This window comes from Hyperoodon ampullatus (genome assembly GCF_949752795.1).
Source record: "Hyperoodon ampullatus genome assembly, chromosome: 1".
Classification (NCBI taxonomy): domain Eukaryota; kingdom Metazoa; phylum Chordata; class Mammalia; order Artiodactyla; family Ziphiidae; genus Hyperoodon; species Hyperoodon ampullatus.
This window is the reverse complement of record NC_136914.1, coordinates 60596754-60611076: the sequence shown is the minus strand read 5'-3', so window position 1 is coordinate 60611076 and position 14323 is coordinate 60596754. Positions and strand designations below refer to the sequence as shown.

The following is a 14323-nucleotide window of genomic DNA, read 5'->3' as shown; positions in this document are numbered from 1 at the left end:
CTCCACATTATTTTAATTATAGAGGCGTTATAGTATGTTTTAATATCTGGTAGGGATAGTTTTACTTCTTCTTTACCCATTCTTATGCCTCTAATTGATCTCTCTTGTTTAATTACATTGGATAATACTTCCAGCACAGTGTTGGATGGTAAAAGAGACGGTGAGCATCCGTGCTTTATTACTGATCTTAATGGAAGTGCCTTTAGCGTTTCCTCATTAAATAAGATACTGGCTTTAGGACTAGGATGTGTGTGTGTGTGTGTATATATATATATATATATATATATGTGTGTGTGTGTGTGTGTGTGTGTGTGTATGTGTATTTTATTATACTTAAAAGTATCCCTTAATCCCTATTTCCTTGAATGTTTATATCATGAATAGGTGTTGAATTCTGTCCAAGGCTTTTTCAGCATTTATAGATATAATATGATTTTGTTTCTTTAGATTCATTAATATGGTATATGATATTAATTTGGCACACGCTATTAATATTAATAGATTAATTTTGAACAAACCTTTCTTTCCTAGAATAAATAAGGGGACTTCCCTGGTGGTGTAATGGTTAAGAATCTGCCTGCTAATGCAGGGGACATGGGCTTCAGCCCTGGTCCGGGAAGATCCCACGTGCCGCGGAACAGCTAAGCCTGTGAGCCACAACTACTGAGCCCACGTGCCACAACTACTGACCCCGTGTGCCACAACTACTGAAGCCCGTGCGCCTAGAGCCTGTGCTCCGCGACAAGAGAAGCCACCGCAATGAGAAGCCCACACCGCAACGAAGAGTAGCCCCCGCTTGCCGCGATTAGAGAAAGCCCGCACGCAGCAACAAAGATCCCAACGCAGCCAAAAATAAATTAATTAATTAATTTACAAAATAGAATAAGTAAGATTTAGTCATTATATATTATTTTCTTCAAAAAAAGGGGAGGATGGAATTGGATACCAATGATGACAGCTACGATTTACTGAACGATTTCTCTGTCCTCTGTATGCATTATTGTCTGATTCAATCCTCAAGATACCTATGTGAAGCAGGCTTTATCATCCCCATTTCACTGATGAGGAAACTGAGATTAACAATGGTGAAGGGGCTTTCCAGGTGGCGCAGTGGTTGAGAGTCCGCCTGCCGATGCAGGGGACACGGGTTCGTGCCCCGGTCCGGGAAGATCCCACATGCCGCAGAGCGGCTGGGCCCGTGAGCCATGGCCGCTGAGCCTGCGCGTCCGGAGCCTGCGCTCCGCAACGGGGGAGGCCACAACAGTGAGAGGCCCGCGTAACACACAAAAAAAACACAAAACAATGGTGAAGTAGCCTGGCCAACATCACACAGCTAGCAAATAAGAGACAGGGCTGGATCTTGGGTCTCAGTGATTCCAAAGGCCTTAGTACTACATAGGCAGCATTATTTAGCTGTTATTTGGATATATTAAAAATGCTTATTATTTGATAAGGTGTTAGAAGGGGAACACCTCTGGAGGTACTGGGGGGAGGCCTGCCCCTACTTCCCAGAACCCTGAGCTGCCCTCCTCAGCCCATCCTGCCCGAGGTTAGCAGAGGAAGGTTGTGATGGGCTGTGAGGGCTACCGACCATGCGGGCTGCTGCCCAAGGCCAGGCAGCAAGCAGCCCTCAAGGCCTGCCACGTCCCCTTCCAATCTCAGCCTTGATCGGTCCCAGCATTTATGTCTCAGGCTCCAGACAGTGTGGGAACAACCCGGAGAATGAAGACGGGTCCAGGGAGGTACTGGGCTGTAAGGGAACAAAGCAGAGGGAAGAAAACCCTAACCTCCACTCCCTGCTGGTCCTGACTGTCCTGTTTTCTAAGAACAGGCAGCCGGCCGAGGGATTATGTAACTTCTGGTGGGCATAGCAGATGGCGTGCTGGCTTGGACACCTCAAACCCAGCACTGACACTAACCTTCCCTGACGTGGCACCCCGGCCTCCCCTACTCTGGGGTGTGGAGCAGAGAGGGATGGGAAGCGACCCAAACTCTTGTCATCTACCTCAATAGCCGTGGCCATCTAGGCCACGGGGAGAAGCCACGGCCCACCCGCCAGCGGGAGGTTCCAGCCAGGGAAGTGGAAACGCAGGCCCTCTCCTGCCTGCCCCACAGCGAACAGCTCTCTGCACAGCCCCTGGGGGAACAGAGCCTGCTGTGCCGGCCTCCTTCCACCTCAGATCAGTGGCCCCTGGGGTTTGGAGAAGTTTCCAAAGCACCTGTCCAGGCCTTTTCTCCCTGGGCCCTACCTAGTGTTCAGCTTCTTTTATTCCTTTTGCTGATGGGGAAACTGAGGCTCAGAGAGGGTGAGTGATTTGCCTGTCACACAAAGACAGATCTGGCCCTACATTTTCCTGCTGGTGCATCCCACTCTGTACAGACACAGTTGACCTTAGGGCTGAAGATTCCAGACTCCTAGTCCAGTGCTCTTTCCAAATGCTATGACAACGCAGACTTCTCCTCAGGCGGCTCACCAAGTCACCCTGTGGGCCATCCTGAACTTTATGTCTAATACTCTCCATGTCAAGAGGGGAATATTGGAAAGAAAGGAGGGGTGTAACCAGCGATTTGCAGATTGATTTCCTCCCAGGTAGAAAGAAAAGGGAGCTGACATTTACTGACCATGCCTCATCTCGTTTTCATCTCCCCAACAACCATTCAGGACCCCCATTTCACAGTGAGGCGATGCAGGCTAGGGGAATTACAGCTAGTGTCGGAGCCAGGACTTGAACCCAGTTTACTGATTCTAGGGCAGACCCTCTTCCACTGGACAGATGAGGACACTGAAGCCCAGAGAGGGAAAGGGACTAGCTCAATGCCACACAGCAGATTAGCTGCTGGCTAGGAGTAGAATCTGGGTTCCCCACTCCTCAGCTTAGGACTCTTTCTGTATGTGTGTGTCTGTACAGAGTGGGACGAACCAGCAGGAAAATGTGGGGCCTCACATTTGCAGCAGGGGTTGCTGTGTCCATCAGCTCCGGCTATCTCAGGCTGCCAGGCAGGAGTTCCAGATGAACCTGTGTTAGGGGCTCCTGGCAAGGTCCGGAGGGTGCCCAGCTGTGAGCGTGGCAGTGGGCCCAAGACTACTGCTGCCTCGGCTAAGGGCCTGGGGGTGTTTAACCTCCCAGGGATGCTCCCTGAATGTTAACACTGGATGCAGTGCCAAGGAGAGCCTGGCTTAGCCAGACTCTGCAGCCAAAACTGCTCCCCTGTATCAAAACCAGCTCCTGCCAAGACGCTGCTGGCAGTTGCTCTGGAGGGCTGAGGCCTCCAGTCAGACCCTGCCCATGAACCTTCAGATATACTGTCTCAGCCCACACCTGCTCCCAGGCCCCAGGGCCAGTGTCCCTGCAATAGACATTCTCTTGAGCCACTAGAAGGCAAGGTGGAGGGGAATGATCAATGCGCTTGGGACTGCAAACAGGAAACAAACATTTTTTTTTGTTTGTCTGTTTGTGTTTGTTTCTTTGGCCATATCGCCTGTGGGATTTTAGTTCCGTAACCAGAGATCGAACCAGAGCCCTCAGCAGTGAGAGCACAGAGGCCTAACCACTGGACCCCCAGGGAATTCCCAGGAAACAAACATCTTTAAAGGGCCTGGACCAGCCAGCCATGGCTTGTGAAGGCCACCTTGCAGATAAGTACAAAGTTTACCAGCCCAGCAAATGTCTGCTAGTCTGCTTTCTCCACACAAAGGGGCAGAGGGCACCTGACGGCAGTCCTCAATTAATTCTTTGTGGTTCCACTGGATTTAGTGAGTAAATGCTTTGCTACCTAGGGCTCTGACCACTGAAGACTTGGCTCTGACATCCATGGTACCCTGTGCATAGTAAGTGATCAAAGATGGAAAGCAGGAGAGAATGAAGGGAGAGAGGTAGGCAGAGCGGGGGGAAGGGGTGGGGCTGTAAGCAGAGGAAGGAGAATCTTCTAATTCTTTGGTTGCGCATCTACAGTAGCAAGTCCAAAGCGTGGCAGGGAGTGAATCACAGCAACCTCTTGCGTGAGTTCCTCATTCATCTGTTCTACAAGTGTTTATCAGGCACTCTTTGTGTTCCAGGAACTGTGCTGAGTGCCAGGGACATGCGAGTGAGCAAAATCAGACAAATCAGACCCAGGCTCCCTAGGCACCTCGTGTCACAGTTGCTCTCCTGTCATCTAGTTGTTTCAACCCCATCCTGTCTCCACCCGCTGACCCTGCCTCCTTGCCCCCAGGGCCCTGGCTTGGGTGACAGGAAACAGAAGGGTGGGAACCTGCCCCATAAGACATACCCCACCCCACCCCAGCTCACTCCTCTGTCTCTGAGTCTCTGTCCTGCTTTTTCACAGAATGACCAAAGGTGGGATGGAGGAGGGGAGCCAGGAACAACATTCCCAGAATCCCAACTCAACTTCTTATAAGCTCTGCATCCTCCATGGGTGCCCAGGCCCGGCTGGGCAGGCGGGCGCCTCTGATTGCATTACAGAGCTGCTTGCCTTCGGCTCTGTCTCCTGACGCCAGTAATGACTCCAGATACCACTCAGGGCCTCTGGGGGTTACAGCCTCCTGGGTGATCTCAGCAGAAGACGTTCCTCCCAGACCCTAGGGATGCCTCCTGATATCCACCAGGCCCAGGTGGGCATCAGGGACCAGAAAAGGCAGCCTCCTCCTTCTGGCCCCTCTCCCTGGCTCTCTGGTCAACGAGGACACTGCCACCAGGAACTCTCTGTCCCCCTGCTTTCCTTCCCAGAGATGTACAGGGAGAGAAGCAGGGCCCAGGCCCAGCCAAGGGGTCAGCCAGAGTGGGGGCAGGGAAAGGCAGGTAGGAGGGAGGCCAAGGGGAATCAATGGAACCTACTCTGTGCCAGGACTGCATGTTTATCTCACATCACATCACCATCCAGTGAAGTCAGTGGGGTCATCCCCACCCCACAGATGGGGACGCTGGGGTACACAGAGGTTGAACCACCTGGCCCAGGCACTCAGTAAGAGTCAAATCCTTTTAATTCCAAAGCCTTGGCTCTTTCGACTAAGAAGGGACCCCTGGCTCCAGAAGTCTTGTTTTACCAGATGATCAGATGGCTGAACTCAGAATCCGTTTCCTGGGTGGATGTGTCAGACATTCCCACCCCACGCCTTCACATACACACCCCCTACCAAGAAGGCCCTTTCTGTTCACCCAAGCTCTGCTCATCCTTCCAAAGCCAGTCAAGCACCATCCTCCCCTCCTCCAGGGAGCCTTCCCTGACCAACCACCCAGGCCCACAGGAGCTTCTCTCAACAGCTGAAGGATTTCCTGTTGTTATCACCCAATACTTGGCACCAATAACAATGAGGAGGAGGAGGAGGAGGACAGTGAGTTTTACTGAGCGATTTAGAATGTGCAAAGCATTTGCATACATTATCTCATTCATCCCCACAAGGATCTGATGAGATTGGTGCTACTACCACTCCCCCTTTACAAATGAAGAAACTAAAGCTCAGAGAGGGTAGACAACTTGCTCTAGGACACATAGCCAGATGCTGGAATAGCCAGGATTTGAACCCAAGTAGTCTGATTGCACAGTCCACCCTCTAAGCACCATGCCAGACCCCTCCCAGTACACACACATCTTGGCTCGTCCTCAAAAGGGCTCCTCTCTGTTGCTCCATCATACACTCCTGTTGCACCCCAGCATCACAGGCCTGGCACGTGGCTCATGCTTCAAGAAGAGACACAAATCAATTCAAGGGTCAGGCCAGCACTTTGCCCACCTCTGACCCCAGAGCCCAGCACATGCTCAGATTGAATGAATGTCCACGTGCACCAAGTTTTAGGGCTTGGTGTGTTTCCAACACCCAGTGTGGTGACAGGAGTCCTCATTCCCCACCCCTGTGCTCAACCACCCTCCACCCCTGAGAAACGAAACAGTGGATGGGATGGCCAGGTCTGGATAGTATGTTCCTGCCACACCCTCCAGAGGGCCCCCTTGAGCCTTATGGCGGTGGCAGGGTGGGGCAGCAAGTGCCTCTCTGCTCACAGGCCCAGGCTGCCTTTGGCGATGGGGTCCTTCTCTGCCTCCCGGGCCCTGCTTGGCATCTGGGGCTCTCAGTCTGTGAGGCAGGAGATGCTCATGAAACAAGAAAAAGGGACCGAGGTCCCAGAGGGTGATTTATAGCTTTGGAGAGAGAGACCCAGGGCCGCATAATGCTCACAAGGGCATTCTAGTCGATATATTGACTTTCTGGAGGGGCCTCTGTAAACACAGTGGTTCTGGGCCATGGTTACCTCTCTCTTGTTGGTTGCTGGGGCCTCTTCACATGGAACCAGACAAAAACCCCAGAGCCCCTAAGGATCATCCTTCCACGTTTCCCCCATCCCAAATTTACAAATGGGACCCAGAGAGGGAAAGGCACTTGCCTAAGGTCACACAGCAGAGAAAGAGCAAAAACCAGAGTCCCCTAACAAGCAGGCCAGGAGCTGCTGGGCCTCCAGGCCCTGAGCCTCCCTGCTTTCTCCTCCCCCCACTCCCCTGGAGGAGGACATCTCTGGCATCACACGGCTCTCTGCTGAGGAGGCTTTGCCTGAGCACTCCCTGAGCTCACTGTGTGCCAGGCCCTGTACTTTATAATATATCAGGTCATGTGATCCTCAAAACAACCCTGTGGGGACAATAGTATTATTATCATTCTCATTTTACAGATGAGGAAACTGAGGCAGAGCACAGTTATGTGAACTGCCCAAGGCCACAGAGTTATTAAGTGGCAATGCTGGGGGGCTATGCTAAACTCCTCAGAATCCCAGTTGGCCACACCATGCACCCACAGCTGAGGCCCTGGGGAGGGGCCTCTGTGAGAAGGCGTAGGTAGAGGGGCTGGGGCTTCCTGGAGGTGATGAGAAGTGAGCTTGCCCCCTCCAACTGGCTCATGGAAGTAGCTGGGCTGAGGAGTGTGTGCTTCCCTTCTTACCCACTCTGTGTTCTCTGGTGGGGGCCTGGCAGAAGGCAAAGAAGTATACCTCCCTATGCCTCTATCCCCAACATAATCCCCACCATTTCTTAAAAAGCATTTTCTGGGCACACTCCATCTTCAAGAACCACAGAGAGCAAATCAAAGAATAGGAAATCTTTTCATCTCCAGTGCAAGAGGTAGCTGAGAGGGGCGGGTCCCCCAAGGCACACGCCTTCAGTTGGGCCTGGGAAGGCCAGGATGGTCGGCTCACCAAGGACTGGTGTCCACGCAGGATAGAGGCCTTGCAGATGCTGACAGGGCCAACTTCTCAAGAGTGGGAGAAGTCTCGGGCCTTCTTCACCCCGCCCCCATCTTGTCTCCTCTTCAGAAATGCTCTTAGAAAGACCCAAAAAAGAGAGTCAAGAGGTCTGGCTCACATCACCTCCTCCAGGAAGCCCCAAGGCTCTCTTCCCTGAATAGACAGTTGACCCTTGAACAATACGGGCTTGAACTGTGTGGGTCCACTTATAGGCAGATTTTTTTCAATAAACATAGTACCTGTATTTTCATTTTACAGATCTTTAAATTAATTGTGGGGATGAGTTTATGTTCAATTAGAGATTACAATAGGTGGAATCAAAAGAACTAGGGTTTGAGTCCTGATTCTATCCAAACCATTTCAGCTTCCTGCCTTTGGGTGAGTCGCTTATCAATTCCTTTATTTTTGAGGCTGAGATAGCAGACAGAGGATTTTTAACTGCTGGGGAGCCAGCGCCCCTAACTCCGAGTTGTTCAAAGGTCAGCTGTAGTGTCGTTGCTCTCATTTGCTACATACAGGGGCTCTCGGAATGTCATTTACCATTTTTTGGAGTGGACATCAGCATCCCTCACACACAGTGACCACCTTGAGGGCTGGGGCCAGGGCTGCTCTGGCTCTGACCCAGGTCTGAGATGGGCTTCCTAAGTGGCACCCACCTCCCCAGTGGGGTTCTTACAAGGACAAACTGAGGTCTTACGTATGAAGGTTTTATAATCTGTAAAGCAGTATGTATGTCGGTGGAGCTGTGATTTTCCTATAGGTCTCTCTGGTCCACAACAGCACACCTTATCCTAGAGTTAAGGAAGGCAGGGGAACTGGGAAAGCAGGGGAGCCCTTTGTGACCATGGAAATGAGGAACAGTGGAGTCCAGGGCTCATGTATGTGTCCATGTGTGCATGTATCCTCTTAATTGCATCCACGAGAGTCCCAGGCCCAGCCATGCCTGCCCATGTCGCTCTCCATGAGGGATGCCACTCACCCAAGCTCTGCTTGCCTCTTCTCCGGCAAATTCCAGTGGACACTCCACTGCCCCTGGAGGGCTGAAGCATGAACCGGACCCAGATCAGAGCAGATCTTCAAACCACAGGCCCTGTCACTGTTCTAGGGAAGCTGGGAGCTGACTGCAGGAGACGCCAGGACTCGGACCCCTGTCCTCCTGGGGGTAGGTAATGAAGCTCCTGGACTGGCTTCAGGACTTGTCTGTGGCCAGTCTGTCCCACTTGCCCTCAGTGGGGGAAGCCAGCTTCCTCCCTTCCAACTCCACAACCCGGCATTCAGACCAAATGGACCAAATCCTGCTCACCTGGGTCCCACCTCAAACAGGCATCCCTAAGAATACAAGAGAGGAGCTTCCCAAGCCTGGTGGTGACTCACCGTCCCCACACAACACATTCCTATTTACACACAAACACACCACAGCTGCACCCATATGTACACTGCATACCTCCCCCACCCAAACACACACACAGCCACCTACACCACACATCCCATATGCAAAAGGCACAACTCAGCACACACTCATTCCTCCTGCACACTTCACCTCCACGCCCAGCACCCAATGCAGCACCACACCTACCCTCACCTCCCACTGCACACTCCCGCCCCCGCCCACCTCCTCCATACACATTCTCACCCCACTCACTCCTCCATGCACGCTCTCACACCCACATCCTGCCTTCCTCGAGAAAAGAGCCGCCCAGCGGCGGGGAAGTTGTGAGGCACTGGGGGCAGCCTGCTCTGGGAGGTGAGAAGGAGGGAGGCTCTGCTGCGAGCTCACTCCCTAACCAACCTTGCCCTGAGAGCTGCGGACTCCCGAAGACTGATTTAGCTCCGCAGGGGAGGGGGTGGAGGCGACTGGCCAGGGGACCGAGGGGGATCAGGGTGGCTCTGGATAGGAAGGGAAGGGGGAGTGGGCGGTGCCGAGGTGTGTGCAACCCCCAGGCACCCACGCTGAATCAGCCCACCAGGCGGAGATGCTAAACGGGCCGCTGTGTCCGCAAGGGTAAATTCTCAGAAGCTTCCCGCAACCCAGGGCTTTGGGAGAGAAGGAAGAGGAAACAAAAGGGGCAGGGTGGGGGGAGCGGGGAGGCGGCTGATTTATGCCAGCACTTCGGCAAATATTTTCGCTGCCATTAGCCTCGCCGAAGCTGAGGATAGGAGAGAAAGGGGAGCCACAGGTTACCGGTGGTCGGGCCTCGCCAGGGCTTGCCTGCCCTGCAGGGTCGTGGGGGGCAGCGGCTGGCACGGAGGACGGGGTCTCACCTGGCCCCGGCTCGCCAAAATGCACTAGGTCGGGTCGGGGAGAAACTCCCCGGGCTCCAGCAGCACCCGGCTGAGTGCAGGCCCAAGGGGGGCAGGAGGTGGTGGCCCAGGCCCAACTTCAGAAGCAAATCAAAAGGATGGAGGGCACACATTCCCTCCACCCTTCTGAAACTGCCCTTCCTCATATTATCCTAATTATGGTATTCTAAATTTTCCTTTAAAAAAAGGAAAGAAACAGAAAAGCACAGAACACACTTGTTTGGTTTCATTTTGCCTTCACAGCTTTAATGATTCCGTTTGTGGAAGCTGTTTAGAAAACTGGGGAGGAGGAAGAGGCCAGAATCACCAGCTCTGGCCTCAGTGGCCAACTTCCTCCTCTCTGCCCCTGGGTGCCAGCCTGCCTAGGCAGCAGTTTCCCTCTACTCCCCAGCCCCACGGGGGCAACCCCTAAACCCCAACCTATGACCCCTGCCTCTCCTCCCTTTCCTCCAGTCCTCAGGGTGCTCCAAGGTGCCTCCTTGCTACTCCAACCCCAGCAATAAGGTTCAAATGACCATATATTTGGCCAGCAGGCCCGGGAGGAGGCTCCAGGATGGGCCAATGAGAATCACCAACCAAGCACTTGGAATGTAAGAGATCCACCTCCCTCCAGCCTCATCCCCAAAGTCCCAGGCAGCCCAGACACTCCTTAGAAGACATTGCTGGTAAAAGGGAAGGGGAAGTGGTAGGCAGACCTGACGACGTGGTCTGACAGCCAGGAACAGGTCATAGTACCTCAGTCCAGGAGAAACTCAACAACAAAGTAAGCGCAGGAGATGAGCCCCCAAAGCTTCAAAATAAAAAAGTAGAAACCGATTTTGCCCCCGACTATACAAATGGGTACAGAGCTCTGAGGCTGGCTTGTGATTTATCTCACCTGGGGCAGGTGGGGGCTTTTGCTGAGAGGATCAGTGTTGGAAGGCTACCCTTGGGCACTTGCCTGGTCTCAGGGTCTCACCTTGACCTTTGGTCCAGCCCTGTTGCACCTCTCCCAGGTCCCTGCTCCCAACTTCTTTCCACCATCCCCCAGCAAGTCCCAGTCTAACTCAGCTAACAAACCTACTTCATCTTTAGCTGCCTACCTTAGCTGGGCCTTGATTTCAGAATCTCAAACCCAGACCCATGAGGCCAGTCTGCAGCCCAGGTGGAATAAAGGAGCCACAACTAGAATGAGGTTTATGAGGCCTGAGTTCAAATGTCAGCTCTATCCCTGAGTCCCAGTGTAGTCCTGGGCAAGTCAGGGCCTGCCCCAAAGCTTCAGCAGTTAAATAAGTGGATTGGAAGAGACAGGAATTGTTTCGTCCTATGGAATTCCCAGTTTGTGGGGTGGGGAGAGAAATTACATACAAAATTCCTCCCCTGCAGTGGTACTTTCACTTTAATGAGAAAACCCAGTAAGAAGCTCTTGATTTTCCATTTGTTTAAGTGAAATGGGCATTTGGTACAGAGTAGAGGAAGACAAGGACAGGCCACCACCACACACACACACACACAGCAGAGACACTAGGAAAACTCCGATTTTAATTGCACCTTAAAAAGAAGTGCTATCATGACACCTTGGTTCCTTCTCAACCATCCCAGCCGGAGGCCAAGGAAAGGCTCATTAAAAGCTCCAGGAAAGGCTGAGGGGTGGGTGGGAGGAGATTCCCAGGGCCAGCCTGGGCTTTTGAAGTGGCTTCTCCCGGCCAGTCACTTGCTGAAATCTTCTAAGAGTCTCGGGTTTATGGTTCCAGGTTTGATTTCTCCACCATCAAACTTTATGGCTTAAAAAAAAATTCTCAGTGCTGGAAAGGGAACTCATTCCCATATTCACTGGGAATGGGGGTAGGGGAAAGGAGAGAGAGGTGCCTGCCCCTTGAGGAGAGCTTGGACACGCCCAAGAAGGAGCTTCCCCCTCCCATGGATGGGACCACAAGGAGGAGTCCAAAGTGGCCTGAATCAGCCCGCTATTGGACAGGAGCCCTGGATACAAATCTGGGATCTGCGGTCACGTGAAGGCAAGATTTGAGGAAAGGCCACATCCTGGACTTTGTTTTCCCCATCTGTGCAACGGAGCTCATGAGGAATCACTGGGAAGACCTAGAGAACATTCTGAAAAATGTTCTGTGCCTGTGGCATTAGAGTACAAGGGCTGTGTAGGAGGAAAGGGCATGTTCTCTCTCCTGAAGGCAGGTTTCTGAGGGCAAAGGGAAGGCAGCAGGCTGACCCCACCAGTTGGCCCCTCTCCAGGCTGGTGGACAGGCAACCCCTGCTGCGCTAAGTAATGAGCACAATTCCAAGGCCAGTTCTGCTCGCTAGTGAGAAATCAAAGCCCGGTATTAGCCACCCATTTCTGGCTGGGCACCAATCATGCTCAAATCCATCAAAGCCCTGGGCCTGGCATTTCTTCTGGGGAAAGTGGGGGCCAGAGGCTTTGTTAAGCAGGCAAGGCAGGCCACCCCCAGCCTCCCCAGCAGAGCCTACTCTGCAGCTCTGGAGAACTCTAGGCCAACCAGTCTTGTCTTTCTCCTGCCTCCCCAGCTCCCCACCCTCAGTAACCCCAGTATTTATTCCTGCTACCCTTGCCCTGCTGGTCCAAACACAGCTTCCCAATCCTGCCCATATGCCATTTACAGAGACTTCACCCAATCCTCCGATCACCTCCCCTCAAACACCCCCAAACCAGAAACCAACACCCCAACCCAGCACCTCCCACACCCAACTGCACTCTTTAAAACAAAGTTGGTCACTCAGCAGCCTGCTTCCTCCCCCATCATTACCTTCCAACTTCAAAACACTGCTTTAAATAACAGAGTCTGCCCAAATCATAATTAACGTGGATCAAATGATTGTGTCGTAACTTTACAACACAGGGCTGGCAAAAAAAAAAAAAAAAAAAGTGGGGTATGTGCTAAAACCAAGCCCTCACTCCCCGGCCATGGGAATCAATTCCAGAGTGAGGAATAGCTGACTATAAGTGGGGGAGGCGGGCGTGGGACGTTCGGGGCGGGGGCGAGGAGGGCGGCGGACGTCAACATCCAAGCGGAAGGTAGAGCGGGGAGGGCTGCGTCATCTGTCCACTTTGTGCACCAGTTTACAGAGTCAGTGCAGGATGCGGCCCACGCCCACCCAACCTCGGAAGCCCGGTGCTTGGTTTTTGGGGAGAGGGAGGGAGAGAGAGAGGAGAGAGGAGAGAGAGAGAAGAGAGGAGAGAGAGAGAGAGAGAGAGAGAGAGAGAGAGAGAGAGAGAGAGAGAGAGAGAGAGAGAGATGGGTTGGCTCCCGTGTCCACCCGCTCCCCGGGAAGACGCAGCCCAGTCAGCTACACCCGGCCCAGCTACAGACCAGAGAGACGTGTACACAACCACGGCGGGAGAGGGGGAACAGGGACTTTATTTTAGGAGCCCACCGACTCCCTTAAGGCATCTTGCTGGGTCTGGAGTAGGAGCGTGGAGAGCGCACCTTGTCGGCTGCCCAGACGGGGAGAGTCTCAGTGACTCATTTAAAAGGAAACTCGTCAGGATCACTACGTACTCCTCCCCCCAACACACAACACCAACACCCAGAAAAAAAATTCTTCCAGGCCTGCGGATCCCAAGATCTCGAGGAAAGCTGTACGTGCAAGACAGCCCTATTCCCTTCAATAACAAAACCCTGCAAGCTGGCCTCATCTGGCTGGCGGAGCGGACCCGCGCTTCCCGTGTTCCCCAGGTTTCTCGCTCCCTCCTTCTCATCTGCGGATTCGGGTCTGTGCCACGCTAGGAGTCTGGGCGAGCAGGGACCTGGACTAGGAAGTTGCCGGCGAACGGCAAGCGAGCGCACACCTGGCCTGTGCAGCGACTGTGGTTTTTCGGCGCCGCTGATAGGCGCGCGCGAAGCCAGGGGTCCCCCGGAGGCCGGTACTCCGGGAGGCGCACACCCCGACCTGGACACCGTTCCAGGGAAAAGAAACGATCTCTCCCTTCCAGGCGGGAGCTGGAGGGCCTGAGCAACACCCCCGCCCCGCCCCGCCCCGCGAGATGGCTGCGCCATCGCCCACTTTGCTGGGGCAGAGAAATCTACCTTTTAACTTGGGCGCCCTTACCGCTTTCCCTGTGCGCACTGACGGAGCGATGGACCACCTCAACTTCAGGGCAGAGTGAGGCGCCAGGGTCCCCTCGCTCCCCTCCCCCATGCCCGATCGCTCCCTACCTGCTTGGCTCAGCCTCAGGTCCCAGCAGAGCAGGAGTGTCAGCAGTAGCGCGCCCCGCGCTCCGCTCCGGGCCCACATGCTCCCGCGGCCCGGCTCGGGCGCCTCTCCCCCGGGGCTCTCTCCCTGGCCCCAGCCTCGCCGCCGCCGTCTCCGCCGCCGCCGCCTCTTCCTCGCCGTCCTCCCCGGCGCCCGGCCGCGCCAGCCCGTGCCCTCCGTGGGGGCAGAGGCAGCCACGCTTCGCAGAGGGCTGCCCGGCGCTCGGAGCGCGATGGGTACCCGGCGCCCACTCTCCGGCCAGGCTCCGGCGCGCCCCTCTCTGCGCTCCTCAGGCTCCGGGAATCGAGCGCTCCGTTGGCTCCCGCGTCCTGGCTTCGAAGTTGCGCGACTGAAGGTGAGAGCGCTCGGCGGCGCCCGCAGCGGCCAACGCCGCGCCGTCCGAGCCCCCGTGCGCGCCTCCCTGCGCCCCGCCGCTGCCCGCGGCTCCGGCGCCCTCGCCGGCCCCCACCTCCTGCCACAAGGCCGAGCGCTGCCGCTCTCACGCCCAAGTGAGTCCGCGAGCAGAGGGGGGGGGACAGCGCGCGGCCGGGGCGGGGCCTGGGCGGGCAAGGGCGGAGCCGGCGGAGGGC

General features: G+C 54.5%; 1 protein-coding gene across 2 annotated transcripts in view; it reads right to left on the bottom strand.

The window, feature by feature from the left end:
* UNC5B (unc-5 netrin receptor B) overlaps positions 1–13775 on the bottom strand; it is a gene marked incomplete at its 5' end in the record, with an annotated part of 84597 nt that extends 70822 nt beyond the window's left edge. For both annotated transcript variants that reach the window (XM_079701355.1, XM_079701356.1), the window contains one exon: positions 13697–13775. In XM_079701355.1, the coding sequence (XP_079557481.1) occupies positions 13697–13775 (79 nt within the window). The remainder of the gene's footprint in view (positions 1–13696) is intronic.
* Positions 13776–14323: the final 548 nt, after the last annotated feature.